This window comes from Podarcis vaucheri (genome assembly GCF_965113315.1).
Source record: "Podarcis vaucheri genome assembly, chromosome: 17".
Taxonomy (NCBI): domain Eukaryota; kingdom Metazoa; phylum Chordata; class Lepidosauria; order Squamata; family Lacertidae; genus Podarcis; species Podarcis vaucheri.
The window spans coordinates 39866092-39883129 of NC_138755.1; the positions used below are offsets into that span (position 1 = coordinate 39866092).

Below are 17038 nucleotides of genomic sequence, written 5' to 3' on the forward strand. Positions count from 1 at the left end.
TTGCAGTCCACAGGACTCTCAAGAGTCTTCTCCAGCACCAGAATTCAAAAGCATCCATTCTTCGGCGATCAGCCTTCTTGATGGTCCAGCTCTCACTTCCATACATCACTACTGGGGAAACCATGGCTTGAACTGTACGGACCTTTGTTGGCAAGTACAAATTTAATAAATAACGCAAGCTATTTATAGGCCGCTTTCTCTCTCCGCAGCTCCGTGCCAACTATGGAGAGGAGAAACCGGGGAGGATGAGCTAGGACGCCTCAACTCGACCAAAGTCCCCTCTAAAGTTCCCAGCCCAGCCGGACTTAAGGTTATATTATGAAGCGGCGGCCTTCTGCTGGATGAAAGATTGGATTTTACTAGAAAACACTGATGTCCTAGATCTGGAAGGCTTTAACAATTCGTTAGGTTGGCATGCGTATTTGTGGTATGACAAGGGTAAATCATATGGAATGTTTAAAAACCATATTGTCAGAAAAGCAATATATATGGTCTGGAAAAAATATAAAGACTTATTGGAGAGTAAAACTCCGAGGTGGATTTCACCAATAGAGGCCAAAGCTCGGAAAACAACCAATATGGAGGCATACTGGCCGAAATATTGGGAAATAATAGAAAACATTGGAGGCAATTGGAGACTGCAGAGCTTTGAAAAACTAAAGGATAAGGTGCAAAATTGGCTGCATTATGCCCAAATTAATGAGGTTTTTAAGTTAGACAAAAAAACAGGTTTCCAGGTGGAAAAATCGAAACTTGAGACAGAATTGCTTGAACCAAAGACCAAGTTATTATCGAGAATGTATAACTTGCTGCTTAAATGGAACACTCAGGATGAGACAGTTAAATCAGCAATGATAAAATGGGCCCAGGACATTGGTTATAATATTATGTCTGAAGACTGGGAAAGGTTATGGACCACCGGTATGAAATTTACTGCATGTAATGCTTTGAAAGAAAACATTATGAAGATGGTATACAGGTGGTACATGACCCCGGTTAAGTTAGCTAAGATTTACCATTTGTCCGATAACAAATGTTGGAAATGTAAGGAAGCTGAGGGGACATTCTTTCACCTCTGGTGGACTTGCCCAAGACTGAAGGCCTTCTGGGAAACGATCTACAATGAGTTAAAAAAGGTGTTTAAGTACACCTTTCCCAAGAAACCAGAGGCCTTCCTTCTGGGCATTGTCGGCCAGAAGGTGTTTAAAAAGGATAGAACCTTTTTTATGTATGCTACAACTGCAGCAAGAATTCTTATCGCCAAGTATTGGAAGACCCAAGATTTGCCCACACTGGAGGACTGGCACTCGCAATTGATGAACTACATGGAACTAGCCGAGATGACTGCAAGGATCCGGGACTTGGGAGAAGAAGCAATGGAGGAGGACTGGAAAAAATTCAAAGACTATTTGCAAAAGTATTATAAGTTATATGAAACATAAGATGTCGTATGATTGGGAATTTAGCTCCAGTAACGAAACTTGAATATTTATGAAATTTGATAAGATTTATGAAAGAACCAAGATTTAAATGGGTAAAAACGATATTATGGTATATTTTTAGAGTATATGGTGATCAAGAGATTTAAATCTAAACTGCAATTGAAAATATAAAGAAATACACGAAATAAGCGTATAATTTGCTGATAAATTTATTGTTAAGAATGCATTGTGCGGGGGACGGGGGAAGTCCAATGGAAATTTGAAATAAGTCATTGAAGTGGTTGTGTTTCTTTTCTTTTTTATTTCCCTTCTTTTTATCTTTTCTTTTTACTCTTTGACTGTTCTGTTATTTCTGTAAAAAATGTAATAAAAATTATTATAAAAAAAAAAAAAAAGTTCCCAGCCCAGCAGCCTCGACAGCCCGCGGCGCGCGCGCAGGAACCCGCCTCCCTGATTCCCCGGGGAGAGAAAAACCCGGGACCCCTCCCCCTTCGCCCCCCGTCCCTTCCCTCTCCTGCAGCACCTGGCTCCCGAGCCCCTCGCATTGGCTGCTAGCGCCCATCAATCAGCGTCGGGCGCTGCTGACATCATGCTGCAGTACAGGGGCTGAGCTGGGCTGGGCTGGGCAGTGAAGGCAGCGCCAAGCAGCCAGCCGGAGCTGTCCTCGGTCTCCAGCCTGCGCTCGGTCCCCCTGCCAAGCCAGCGCCTCCTCCTCGACAGCCGGCGCCTGGAGGTGGGGTGGGAGCAGGCGCCAGGCGACCGCGAAGCCCCCTCTGCCAGCGGCCGGAGCGCGCGTCCCGCTGGGGTGGTCGTCCAAGATGGGCAGGGGGCAGCCCCTGGCCGCGCTCCCCCTGGTCCTGCTCGTCCTCGCCTGCGCCCTCGGCAACAAAGGTGAGCGCGCGAGAGAGGGCGTGGGAGAGGGAAGCTCCTCGACGGCGGGCCAGCAAGTGCCAGGGCTCCCCAAGGAGGAGGAGGAGGGGGAGGAAGAGGGCAGGCAGGAGGGTGGGTAGGTGGGTGGTGTGCGCCCTCCGCCCGCGCCTCCCCGACCCTAGCCAGCCATCTGGTCCGACCGGGCGCGCAGCTGTTCCGCTGGCTCCACTTCCACCCGTCCATCCCTGGGGCTGCGGGGTGTGTGTGTCTGCAGAGACGGAGCTGGGCACCAACTACAGAGGCTCCCCTCGCCGCCCTCTCGGGGCCCAGCCCAGCCAGCCATCGCCCCTTCGCCGCTGCTGGCTCCCCGTCTTCCCACCTGCTCGCTCCCCCTGCAGCTTCAAGTCCTTTCCTGCTGCCCCCACCTTGTGCGCCTCTCCTGTTTATCTGCCACCCACCTCCCTCCCTCCCTCGCCTTTCCGTTGGCACACGCCCAGCCCGTGTTTTCCAGCCCGTATCGATTCAAAACGCGATGGGGGGGCTTCTTCATCATCTGCCCCCTCTTCTGTGGCTGTTTGCCCATCGCCCCGATGGATGCGCTTCTTCTGCTTCTCTGTGCAGCACCCAAGCCAGCCTCCCCGTCTCTCCCCGGGTTGCCTCTTCACAGCCTTAGGTCCTAGTTTGTTCGCCTGTCTGTCGGATTAATTATGGAGAAATCTATAATCTATTTGAGGAGGGGAGAGAGAGGGAGAGCGGGGGGGGGAGCTGCAGAGATGAACGGGGAGCCGCAGAACACGGTGCAACAGCTTCAGCATTCGAGGCACGGACCCTGGAAACACGCACACACGCATCTGTGTGTGAGAGAAAGAAAGAGGGAGAGAGGTTGCAAGGTCTGTGGTCGTGGGCACCAGCAGCACGAGAGAAAGTCTCCTTGGGGAGGTAGAAAGGTGTGCGAAACTCAGGAAAGGGGAAAAGGCAGAGCCTAAACATTTGCGGGTGGGATGAAGGAGATTCTTTGCCATTGCCTGCAGCAGAAGGAAGGACGGAGAGTGCGAAGGAGACTTGATTTCTGTTTCCCCTGCTCTCCTGCCTCAAACCCTGTGTGTGTGTGTGTGTGTGTGTGTGTGTGTGTGTGTGTGAAGGAGGAAGGTGGGGGGGGGAGCTCTGCAGCAGCTTTGGGATTCAGCATGCCTGTTGGTTTTGCAGATCAAGTGGAATAGATATTCTTGCTCTCCCTGATACCCGATTCTGAGCACACGACGCAGCCACTGGTGCCTGACTTGGCCTCTTCATTGGAATTTCTCAGGGAGGTTCAGAATCCGCCCAAGTCCCCAGTTGGAAAAGGGAAAGGGGGGGGGGAGCCTCTTCTGAAGAAACCATCAAGGGCTCTTCAAGTGCCAGACGGGAAAAGTAAAGGCTTTATTCCTCTGCTACCTTGCTTGTTACCCCAGCAACAGGGGTATCTTGCACAGCAGCAAATTCCTGTTTTCCATTGGTGGGGTGGCGGCAAGGGGCAATATATGGGGACTCAGAATAGGGTGCGAGATTGGAATGTGTGTGTTGCGTTATAGGTTATGCAGGATTGTGGCAAGTCACACAAGCAAGAAATAGCAGCATACCAGCAAGAAAGGGGAAATAGTAGGTGTTCTGCTGGGTTTTTAAGTATGACAACCTTGAAATCAATTTGGTGAGATGAATATCCTACCTTGCAGACCCCCTGTGGCTTCCTTCCCCTTTCTCCAAACCCCCAGTCCCTGCCCCCCCCCCCAGTATTCCTTCTCAGGTTTTGCACATCTATTCTTCCTCAGAGTTGCAGGCTGCTGTTCCACTGGGGGACGATAACAACACTCACCAAAGCTCCATAGTCCCCAAAGGCAGCTCTTCTAGGCATTTTTTTTTTCAATAGTGCCTTCTGGTATTGAATGCTAGACATGCACAAGAATATAAGTGCAAAAGAACTGCCTTGCTGGATCAAGACCATCCAAGTCCAGCAATGGCGAACAGGATGCCTCTAGAGTCTATTTATTTCCCATTGTTGGGAGTAGAGCCTAGTCAGCAGATCCCAAACAGAGCACAGTGATAGCATCTCTCTCTCTCTCTCTCTCTCTCTCTCTCTCTCTCTCTCTCTCTCCCCCCCCTCTCTCTCCCTCTCTCTCCCTCTTGTGTGTTTTGCCCTCAGCATCTGGTACTCAAAGGCACACTCAAAGCTACCATCACCAGTGATGTGATAGACCTAACCTTATCCTGCTGAATTTGTCCAATGCCATATGCAGGGGCTCCTAGGGGCAGTCCCCTCCAGGGTTGTTATTTTTTGAGGAGGCCAGGGCCCCTCAGTGTTCAGTCCTTGTGATGTCGTGCACATGCAACATCAACACACCATGTCTGGCCCCCTCAATCAACTTGAGAAGGTGGCTCCTCTGTCCCAGGCTGTTCAAACAGGGCTGTCCCAATACGTTCTGCTGCCTGAGGCAAAGGACTATATGGCTCTCCCCTCCTTTGGTTCCATGTAACAAAACTGGACAGGTAACTGAATCTTCTTTCGACACTGGTGATGCGGCAGCAGCTTCTGTCATACCTGAGGGCAGCAGGCTGGCTTACTAGGTCTCTGGTGCGCAGAGATCTGTCATCCCAACACTTTGCTGGCATCCACCACATCCCCAGCATCTGCCGCCTATGGCAGCAGCCTCCTTCTGCCTTATGGTAGGGCCGATCCTGTCATCAAAGCTAATGGCTGTCACCACACCACACCTTGTAATGAATTCTGTAAGGAAGGGTGTTCTTGTCTTGAACACACGGCAAAACATGTTCACTGGAGCTCTACAGTTCTGGGCACCACAGTTCAAGAAGGACACTGACAAACTGGAACGTGTCCAGAGGAGGGCAACCAAAATGGTCAAAGGCCTGGAAACGATGCCTTATGAGGAATGGCTAAGGGAGCTGGGCATGTTTAGCCTGGAGAAGAGGAGGTTAAGGGGTGATATGATAGCCATGTTCAAATATATAAAAGGATGTCACATAGAGGAGGGAGAAAGGTTGTTTTCTGCTGCTCCAGAGAAGCGGACACGGAGCAATGGATCCAAACTACAAGAAAGAAGATTCCACCTAAACATTAGGAAGAACTTCCTGACAGTAAGAGCTGTTCGACAGTGGAATTTGCTGCCAAGGAGTGTGGTGGAGTCTCCTACTTTGGAGGTCTTTAAGCAGAGGCTTGACAACCATATGTCAGGAGTGCTCTGATGGTGTTTCCTGCTTGGCAGGGGGTTGGACTCGATGGCCCTTGTGGTCTCTTCCAACTCTATGATTCTATGATTCTAGGTGTTATTATGACAGAGTGGATTTTCTTCTATCTATTTCTCTCTCCACCCTGCTCAGCACCCCTGGAATTGGCATGGATCCATAGACTGGTTTTCACTTGCAGGCAGTGCCCCATGGGAGACCCTCAGGAGATACGGAGCCATCAGTGGACTTGCATCTGGCCACACTGAGGTCCTGGCTCCATTTGCATGGACTGCTTGCTCCACATGGCAGCTGTGTACATGTCTGCACCCCTTTTTGTTACTCTGGTGGTGCATTTTTGAGTGCTGTGGTCATTGCACAAATGGTAGCCACTGTAGATACAGCTCCTGGCTTGGAGGTCACACAGATAGTTCTCTAACGTAAGGATGGCCTTGATGCCTGGCGTGTGGACTGGCCTAAGACGTTTTGCTGTAAAAACCAAATGGCATTCTCTTTCTTTCTTTGAATAAATTTTATTAGGATTGATAAAACAAAAAGCAAAACTTAGTATCAAATATAAATTTTTTTGTCCAAAACTAAAATATTGATCTAAATATAACAGAAACACAGGAGGAGAGAGAGAGAGAAAGAAGAGCAGGAAAAACAGAAAGAGAGAGGAAGAAGAAGAAATAGACGAGATTAAAATAAAGAGAGAGAAATAAAGCTCCGCTAATTAACACCGACTCCACGCTGCCAGGAAGATCACCTTCATAAGTTTCATGCTTTAGTGCGGCAACAACTCTTTATTTCAGGGAGGTTTAAGCAGATGAACTTATCACTGGATTGTGTCCAGTGAGTCAGGTGTATCAGCCTCCCACTCTGGAAAAGAGGCAAAATTCTTTTTTCTGAATCAATGTCTCAAAATGGCATCCTTCTGAGGCACCCTTGTGGAAGTCCTCAGCAAGCATAAATGGGCTTAGGGTTGACCCATGACCTTTCGCTGCCTGAGGCGAAGGACAGGACGATGCCCCTCCCATGTCCAAGTACAGAACCCAAGTGGCAGAGCAGCTGAATCTGATTTCAACACTGGCAAGAGAACTGTATTTTCCCACCACACCTTGGGGGCAGTTGGCTAGCTTAGAGATGTGCTGGCCCTCCAACATCGGCAGCCTGAGGCGGTTGCCACATTTTGTCTAAAGGCAGGGCTGGCCCTGAATAAACACCCAGAGTATTAGGGTCACCACTAATGCCAATTTCACACCATAAGGCCATGGGGTGGTTCACTGCAAGAACTGGGGAAATACTGAGGTGGGGAAATTCCCTAAAGGTAGATGCTTTTGAGACGTTGGGCTTGTCCATACTGGAAACATAATGTGGACCCCTTCCCTGTGATGTTCCGGACATTTCCACCTTTAAATGCAGGTTTTTCCAACTGGGATTGAAAACCCCCACATTTAAATAGGGAAAGGACAACACTGGGATGAGGAGGACATCTTGTAGATGCCCCTACGTCAGTGGAGAGACAGGCTGATGCAAATCCACATTTTGCTCCAGCGTGAATATCTGAATATTCTGAATATCTTCCCAAGGGCTTTAGCGTTGCTCAGTTGTGAATGGACAGAGCCCTGTTGCCTCTGTGAGGGATGAGCTTGGTGAGCTGGGGGTCGCAACTAGGCCATTGTGATCTAATCCCAGAGACCCAATTTTATCAGGGATTGGTTGGTGGGGAGGGAGCGTGTTAATTTATAGCAATTCTCCCTTTCTTTGCATTCTCTCTTCACCCCCACCTTCCTCTTGTTTTCCCTGCCCTGGAGGTTGTGTGATAAAGATTAATTTGCTATTTCTGGGCCTGTGACATTTTTCAGAGCCTCCTGCCGGCTGCTGCCTCAATGTTGAGTCTGGACCGGATCCAGCCAACGGGATTAGTGCTTTGGGCAACAAGGAGGGGCCAAGGGGAATATGGCACATGCCAGGGCAGAGCAAGGGATATTGGGACGGGGTGGGTGATGCATGGAGAAAGCTGAGCTGAGGCTATTTCAAGGGAGCGTCTTAAGGCCTCAGACGTGAATGATGAAAACCTGCTTTTCTCCTTGGGGGTCTTTAGGCATTACCCTTTGGTCCTCATTTCCAATCAAAACAAGCTAAGGGCAACTGCATTTGCTCTCACACACCCTTCCCTCAATGTTACTCTCGCTTTTCCTTCTATCCTGTCGTCTGCTGTTGAAACACAGGAGTTGTAAGCTCCTTGCGGGTGGGGATCTGATGGTCTGCTTATGAAATTATTGTTTGCATGTGAAATGTATCGATGGCACTGCCTAGAATGAGGGTGATGATTTGCGCCTGCTAGAGAGTTGTCGAAGGTTCTATTTTTAAGCTTCTTATTGTGTCAAAGCAAACAGATGGGTTTCGGGGGGTTTTTTATAGATAGCTTTCCGTCGTTCCGCAATCATTTTCTCTGAATTCAGGGCTAAAATTCCCAAGCCTCCACATCCTCAACCCCATCAAATAAATGTCAAACCACGAGATTTATGAGATTTCAGGATACTTTATTATTATGATGTTACATCGTGAGATGCTTTGAGTAAGGATCTTTCTGGGCAGAACGTTGTTGGTATTGTTGGTTTGTGTGCGTATATAGAAATAAAAGGATTAAACAAACGGAAAACATTGTCTAGCTGCTGAGAAAGGCTGAGGAGCTGCCTGGTCAAATATTGACAAATCATGATCAACTATCTCTAAAGCTTTTGACATTAGGACAACAATACAGAACCAGCCAGTAGGTTTGATACTGACATTAATAATCACTTTAACAAAAATTCCAAAAACGGACCACTGCTTTTGTAAAATAACGTTGTTAATGTAAAAAAAATAAATGCTGCAAATTATTTATTTTTATTACATACAGTGGTGCCCCGCAAGATGAATGCCTCGCAAGACGGAAAACTCGCTAGACGAAAGAGTTTTCCGTTTTGGAGGTGCTTCGCAAAACGAATCTCCTATGGGCTTGCTTCGCAAGACGAAAATGTCTTGCGAGTTCCTGCGGGGTTTTTTCCCCTTTCCCCCCCTTTTTCTAAGCCACTAAGCCACTTATCAGCTGATCCGATAAGCTGATAAGCCGCTAAAAGCCGCTAATAGCACTAATAGCGCTAATAGCGCTAATCCTCTAATCCATCAATGGGCTTGCTTCGCAAGACGAAAAAACCGCTAGACGAAGAGAATCACAGAACGGATTCTTTTCGTCTTGCGAGGCACCACTGTATTTTATTTTACCCTTTGTGCAAGGAGTTCAGGGCAACATGCATAACTCTTACAACAACCCTTTTAAGTAGGTCAGGCTGAGAGTTCATGATTGGCTCAGCTTCATCCTAGGGAGCTTCAAGGCCACTCAGCCTTCTATATCATCTATCTATCTATCTGTCTATCTATCTATCATCTATCTATCTATCTATCTATCTATCTATCTATCTATCTATCTATCATCTATCTATCTGTCTATCATATATCACATTTAACTCCCTCCTTTTCCCTCTAAGGCAGCAGTTCTCAACCTGTGGGTCCCCAGATGTTGTTGGACTACAACTCCCATTATCCCTGAGCTCTGGCCTTGCTAGCTAGGGGTGATGGGAGTTGCAGTTCAACAACATCTGGAGACCCTAGGAGCTCAAAGTGGTGCACATAGTTCTCCCCACAACAACCCTGTGAGGTAAGTTAGGCTGAGAGGCAGTGACCGGCCCAAGGTCACCCAATGATCTTCATGGCCAAGTGGGGATTTGAACCCTGGACTCGCAGGTCCTAGTTTGGCACTCTAGCCATTGATGAAATGTGTCCCTGCTTGGAGACATCTCCAGGCATGGCAGGCAGCCATTGGGAGAAGCTGTGCTACGCCTCTCAGTTTGCCTCTGACTGCTGCAGGGCAAGGAGACCTTGCTAACACATAGAATCATAGATTTGTAGAGTTGGAAGGGACCCTGAGGAACATCAAGTTTCAAGGCAAGAATATGCCCTTTCAAGGCAAGAATATGCAGCTGTCCCCTCGGATTGAGGATCAAACCTGCAACCTTGGCATTACCAAACTCATGCTCCAACCATCTGAGCTATCTGCACACTTGACACGATGATAAAATAAAAGCAGCAAGGATCCAGACAGTGGCATTCTTGGAAATATTTAACAATATTTGATCAGCCAACTGCTGAACGTGCCGACCTTAATCCCGAGTCCCTAAATCCAATTAAAGCTAGTTATATCTTCATTTGCAATTAATTTGCATCCCGTTGCTTTCAACGGAACGCTCTTCCCAATCCCATCCTTGTTTTCTCAGAAGTAAGTCAAACTGTTTCAGTGGAACGTATTATGTTTAATATAGATGGGACTGCACTCATAGCCATTCATAACCTAAGCTGATTTTTTAATTTATTTTTGTGTGGGCGAGGTATTGGGTTCCCCTCAAGTATTTTCTCTATTTTTGTGAAAAGTAGAACTGTATCCTGAGGGAAAGGTATAAGGACTTGGAAAATCTTTATTGAAAAAAATCCTGCATTAAGCTAGAAGTGTCATTAAGCTAGCTTCTCTGCCATTTGGCCTCATCTTATTTTATATACAAAAGCTGTGGCTCAGGAACGTAGGGTACTACAGGACTATGTGACTGTCTGGATTTACTACAGTCCAGGGCTATTTTTTTCTCTTCCTTTTTGAAATAAAAATTTGCAGTTGTTCTGATTTAGATCATGAAGCCCTTTGTAATTATAGAGCACATATCCTGGTGCGTTTTATTATTGACTCAGTAAATCATATATCCAGTTCTTTTTTCCTGCAGGGACGCAGGGATATGCATACCCCTAAACATCCATTTACTGTATTTATTTCCCCCGAATTGAACTATAAAATGGTGATTTTCCTGAGTCAAAATGAGAGTACCCCTAAACATTTTTTTTAAAAAAAAAAAAACAGCTTATAGCTGTGTCCTATACTTGGCAATTGTGACAACTTGACCTTTTTGCAAAGAAAAAAACCACCCTCCTTTATTTCTTGTTCTTATTAAAATTCAATTAAAAAAAATTGTTGGAAAAATATAATTAAAAGAAAGGTACAAGGAGGATGCAGGGCTGCCGGCAAGGTGTGTGGACAAACATGAACGTGAACTCGTGCATATACCTGAATGGTTTTATTCCTGCTCACCACCCTTTTCACACTCCCGAATTTCCCCAGCCAACAAGCACAAGCCATGGATCGAGGCTGAATATCAGGGCATCGTCATGGAGAACGACAACACAGTCCTGCTGAACCCCCCGCTCTTTGCTCTGGACAAAGACGCCCCGTTGCGCTACGCAGGTATGTGGCTGAGAGGAAGACGTGTGGGAGGAAGGCACAAAAGCAGAATCACGGCATTCTTAGATAATGTTTCTGTGCAGCCTTAGCTGAGGTGAGAGACTTTGTAGTGGTGGCGCTGAGCGCACTGCAGGAAGGCATCATAACTTGTAAGTCGCTAGCACACGTTTGCTTTGAATTTATTTAATTCGATCCACGCTGTTTAAATTACAATTGTAGTATTTATTTATTTTTAAATGGATGTCAGTTATCCAAGTGTTTTTGTATTCACGGGCTGGATGGTGGAGGCAGATTTCTGAGAAATTTCCATTATATTTGTATAGAGCCAAACTGGATGTGACTTTAAGACGAAGAGTCCCCCTTGCCTGGTTTCTTGTTTGTTAACTTAATAGCAGCTGCTGGAGGGCCAGCTCCAGACTGGTATTGCATCTTGGGGGGAGAGGAGATTTAACCCTTTGTCCCCACTTAATAGCCTCATCTGGATTCTACTTCCTTTCCCCACTCTGGTGGCTCTTAGTTAGTTTACCCAAAGCTTACATGCATGCAAGAGCCAGTCATGTGTTTAACACAATGTCCATCTTGACCCTTAAAGATCCAAACTGAGGGCTGGATCCAGACTATGCTGCTCGTGCAGCAATTTATGCTCTCTCGATGCTTTCAAAGAGCTCGTCTTTTGCGTGCTGAAGGAGTGCCAGAAGGGTAGCAGGAGAATATTGCATATGGAGCAGCAAGTAGGGTGGTGAAAGGCAAATGCAGACAGGGATTTTGTACCTTTGATAGTTTAATAGGAGAGGGAATTTTTATTCCTGCTCCTGTACTGCTGTGAAAGGGACAAACCTGTTTAGCGTACGGCCACCCATGTTTGCCAGACCTCAGGATTTGATCCAAGCTTTCAGGAGTTTAGCTTCATCTGCAAAATCTCTTGCAGAATGACCGACTCACTCTGGGCTTTACTGCCTCCATGGGCAGGCATCGTTCCTGAAATCTTAAGGTCCACATTCGCACCATGCATTTAAACTCGGCCCTCCAGATGTTTTGAGACTACAGTTTTCATCATCCCTGACCACTGGTCCTGTTAGCGAGGGATTATAGGAGTTATAGTCCCAAAACATCTGGAGGGCCGAGTTTGCCAATGCCTGATTTAAACTGATATGATACCACTTCGAACAGTCGTGACTTCCCCCAAAGAGTGCTGAGAGCTCTTGGTGAGAATTGTTAGCACGACCATACAGTCTTCAGCAGGCCTCCTCAACCTCGGCCCTCCAGGTGTTTTTTGGCCTACAACTCCCATGATCCCTAGCTAGCAGGACCAGTGGTCAGGGATGGTGGGAACTGTAGTCTCAAAACATCTGGAGGGCCAAGGTTGAGGAAGCTTGGTCTTCAGGGTTGCTGTGAAGAGGGATTCGTTACTAAACCACTGTGAGAATTGTAGCTCCGGGATTAGGGGAATAAGGGTCTCCCAACATAGAATTGCAGCGTTGGAAGGGACCACAAGGTCGTTCAACCATTGCTACGGTGTCCTTTCTTCTAGCAGATCAAGTTAACCAGGTGACAGCAAAAACTGCAAAAGTTTCATCAGATGCAATTAGAATAAGATCTATTATTTGATTGATGTAAACCTCCAGAATGTATTTTTTGTATAGCTGAAGTTTTTACCTCTATCTCCAGTTACACTGTATTTTATTTTATTGCTACGGCTAGTGGCTGAGGCAAATAAAGATTCTGATGATGATGTCCAACCTCCCTTCAATGCAGGAATCTTTTGCCCACTGTGGAGCTCAAACCCACAACCCTGATATTCAGAATCTCCTGCTCTACCAGCTGAACAGCCCCTGAGAGTTAAATGCTATATAAATTGTTTAGATAAAACAATAATAAAATCAAAATTAAATTACACACATGGGTAAGCATTGCGCATAATAGGTTTTCCGGCTATTACCAGCAAGAGCTTCTCCGCTGAGGAGCGTCTGTCCTCAGAGGAGCGGCTTCCCCTGGGTCAGCCTGAGGAGGATCTGCAGTCCCAGCTGAAGCTAGATTGCAGGACCTGGCAGGAATTAGACAGAGTGTGCCGTTGAAGCCCAAAGCCAGGATCTCAGATGGTGCACTGTGGAAGCCAGAGACAAAAGTTTGATTAGCCAGCAGAACCTCAGTCAGATAAGCAGTCACCTAGGCGTAGCTGTCAACTTTTCCCTTTTCTTGCGAGGAATCCTATTCAGAATAAGGGAATTTCCCTTAAGAAAAGGGAAACGTTGACAGCTATGCACCTTGGGTGTTGGGTTGACAGTGATCTGGATCCCACTGAGGGCTGAAACAGACTTCCAGGGAGAAGGAGGGAGTGTGTTTCAGGGCCTATCTCCCCAGGAGAGATATCTTCTCAGTTAAAGGGTCTGCACTTAGTTCCTGAGGAATGCCCTCTGCTAGGGCTGTGATCCTGCAGCCTTTGGAATGGATAAAGGCAGGATCTGCAGAAATGGGGGAGTTTCTGAGGAAGGATAAGTGGGGTCACAAATTTCAGTGCTACGCCAAAATTTGGCACACCCCGCCCAGTGTGACAGTGCTCCCCTAAATCCGCCTCTGTAGGGATTGTCAGGGTTGGGCAAAGAAACCTCTCTGGCAGTGGGAAATGGAGGGCATCCAGTGCTTCTTTCACTTTCTCATATGTGGAGGTCTCTGGTAGAGGGACTGTGTCCTGTGCTGATCCTGGCAGAGGGCCATAACCACAGTCCAGGAAGAGTATGGAGTAGTGCCAGAATTATGGAAATGTGGGTGGTTCCCCCTCACAGGACACCAAGCAGAAGGGGTGCAAAATGAAGATGGTGATAGTAATAATACCCACATTTATATGAGTAAACTGTACGAAACATAATAACTGTGAAAATAAGAAAAAAATAGGGGGCGCCAAATTTTGTCCTTGCTCAGGGCATCGTATTACCAAAGTCTGCCCCTGTAGATACATGGCTTTCCAGTCTAGCCTACCAACGAATGAAACACCAACAGAAATATTTTTTCAGTGGTGTTGGGAGAAATGATGGCAATTGACTCCATACAAGCGGACTGCTAGATGCAGCAACTGGCCCATGGATGCCGTTTCAGATGGTTCCCGTTTGGCAGCCATTTTGTGTGAGGTGGGTCTTTGTGGCAGAAATCTGGAATGTGTTGAGTGACAGGTCTGGCCTAAGATGTTATGATTGTCTGAGGCAGGAAATATCGAGTGGGAACCCCACAAAAAGCACTTCCCTTCATTTCAGTGGGTCTTGAATAGTAGAACTTCCTTTCAGATTCAGATCTCGTAGTTGTCCAGCAGGAAAATGGGAATATTTGCCTCTGAGATAAGCTCTTTCTTCACATTCCCCTTTTCCTATTTCTGCTTCATGCTTCTGGCAAACCAGGTGAGATCTGTGGATTCCGGATCCATGGGGCAGGGGTGCCTTTTGAAGCTGTGATCCTGGACAAAGCAACAGGCGAAGGATTGATCCGGGCCAAAGAGCCGGTGGACTGCGAAGCTCACAAGGAACACACCTTCACCATCCAGGCTTATGACTGTGGAGAAGGACCTGATGGTGCCAACACCAAGAAGTCCCACAAGTAAGACTGAATATTTGTTTTCCTTTTGATCTGGCGAGATTTTTAGGGAGCTATCATATGGGATAGTGTCCTTAACTGAGCCCCTTCCCCACAGAAATACTGTTCATTTTTGGAAATGTGAAATAATCTGTTGTCAGATGGCTGTTGGATGTTTGAAAGTATATAGTAGAGGCAATGTTTCTTTTGAAAATAAATAAATAAATCGTGCATTACTTTGGTGGTCCTCCTGCTGTCAGTACAGCGGTACCTTGGTACCAAATCGGCTCCCGAATGCCACAAACCCGGAAGTGAGTGTTCTGGTTTGCGAACGTTTTTCGGAAGCCAAACGTCCTCTGTGGCTTCCAATTGAGTGCAGGAAGCTCCTGCAGCCAATCGGAAGCTGCGCATTGGTTTTTGAACGGTTTTGGGAGTTAAACGGACTCCTGGAATGGATTAAGTTCAAGAACCAAGGTACGACTGTACATTTCATAAATACGGACACTGTAGGACACACCACACAAGCTCTTGTAGGTTTCTTTGAGATTTTCACCACTGCCACTTTTTCTTGCCTTCTGACTGGCAGCTACTGCCCCAGAGACCTCTACTGAAAGGGGCAGTTTTAGAACTCCCTCTCTTCCCCATACTTTTATTTTTGTGGTCCTTTCTTCTTTGTTCAGGGCCACGGTTCACGTGCGGGTGAATGATGTCAACGAGTTTGCTCCCGTCTTTGTGGAGAACCTTTACCGTGTGGCGGTGACAGAAGGGAAGCTCTATGATCGCATCCTGCGTGTGGAAGCCATTGATGGCGACTGCTCCCCTCAGTACAGCCAGATCTGCTACTATGAGATCCTGACTCCCAACGTCCCCTTCCTGATTGACAACGATGGTGAGAACCTAAACAGGCCTCTTGGCTGCTGAATTGCACTGGAAACTGTGGAGCAAGGCTGGTGCAGACTTGCAAATTGTACCACTGATAATTGTTTTGTGGGCAAACTAGACGATACTTGGGAAACATGTAAAATGTTTCTCTGCGTGTGTCTGGATGATATATTTTTTTTACTGAAAAGCAGCTGCAGAGGACTGCGAGTTTCAGGGCAGGAATGGCAAGGAGTATATACCATATTTTTTGCTCTATAAGACTCACTTTTCCCCTCCTAAAAAGTAAGTGGAGATATGTGTACGTCTTATGGAGCGAATGCAGGCTGCGCAGCTATCCCAGAAGCCAGAACAGCAAGAGGGATTGCTGCTTTCACTGCGCAGCGATCCCTCTTGCTATTCTGGCTTCTGAGATTCAGGGGGGGGGGGAATCTTGTTTTCCTCCTCCAAAAACTAGGTGCGTCTTGTGGTCTGGTGCACCTTATAGAGCGAAAAATACAGTATTTCTCCCCACAAACTGGAAAACAACCTGGAGGTGGCAGTTCTGAGAGGGAAAATGGCATGAACGATAAAGGTTAAACAGCCCCTATCTCTGCTACAGTTCTCACTTCTGAACACAACCTTTGATGCCGCTTTGCAGTTTAAAACAAATGGAGGCGGCAGTATATTATCTCCAGTGTATTGTCAAGTTTGGCACTTGCTTTTTTGCGAGATGGCAAATATAACTTCGTATCACTCCGCTTTGAACAGCTATGGTTTGCCCCCAAAGAATCCTGGGAAACATAGTTTGTAAAGTTGAGTTTTTAAGAGACCCCACTTTTCCCTCACAGAACAATTTACAGAGTGGTTTAACAATCAGTCCCTCTTCCCAGTGAATTCTGGGAATTTTAGCTCCGTGAGGGACATAGGGGTCCTCTTACATTTTTACAAACTAGAGTTCCCAGGATTCTTTGGGGGAAGCCAGACCTGTTTAAAGCAGTATGATACTGGTCTAAACGTATAGTGCGGATAGGGCTTAGATACGTATGAATGCATCCACACATACTTCAAGGTCAACAAATACTATATTGCAGGAACCAGATTGCCATGTTGTGTGTGCGAATGTTAGCAGAGATTGTACCTAGCAAGCTTAGCTCTTGCCACTTGTTCAGAAAGCACTTAAAGGCAAGCCACATCTGTGAGGACTGATGCTGATTCTCATACTTTTACAGATCTTTCCGCACATTTTATAGCAGCAAGCCACTGGGTGTACACATACGCTATGGCGTTTCGCCTGTTTGTAGATTTCTCTTTCCCCCCCAAAAAAATTACTGATTTTTACAATATTAATGACAAACAAAAACACAAAACAACAAACATGACAAACATAAATCATAACCTTATTGAAAATAACAGTTATTAACTTTGTAAAGCGACTTCCTCGTTTCCCCTTAGTTGAATTTCATTGCAAATCCTCGTAACGGTTTTCCAAAACCCAATTTTTATACACTTTAAATTGAACATTTGCTTGTAGATTTCTAACTGGCATCACACCTGTTTGTCCCATGCACACTTCACAACATTAGTGTGCACCTGAAAATGTAATATGCAGAGGGCCACGTCAGAGTTTTTGCAGTAGTAGTAACCCTATGTGTCCTGTCATTTTCAACCGTTTTCAGAGCAGTGTTTTCTGCTTCGGGCTATATAGGAGGAAGGACACAATATCTTCCTTGGAGGTTTTTAAGCAGAGGTTCGATGGCCACCT

The 17038-nt window shown here is 46.5% G+C and overlaps 1 protein-coding gene across 1 annotated transcript in view; it reads left to right on the forward strand.

Annotated features, from left to right (window-relative positions):
* Positions 1-2116: 2116 nt before the first annotated feature.
* Positions 2117-17038, forward strand: part of CLSTN3 (calsyntenin 3) — a 35575-nt gene continuing 20653 nt past the window's right edge. Inside the window, exons 1-4 of the mRNA XM_082206053.1 lie at positions 2117-2333; positions 10735-10857; positions 14244-14439; positions 15096-15304. Coding sequence (XP_082062179.1) covers positions 2261-2333; positions 10735-10857; positions 14244-14439; positions 15096-15304 — 601 coding nt within the window. The 5' untranslated portion in view covers positions 2117-2260. The remainder of the gene's footprint in view (positions 2334-10734; positions 10858-14243; positions 14440-15095; positions 15305-17038) is intronic.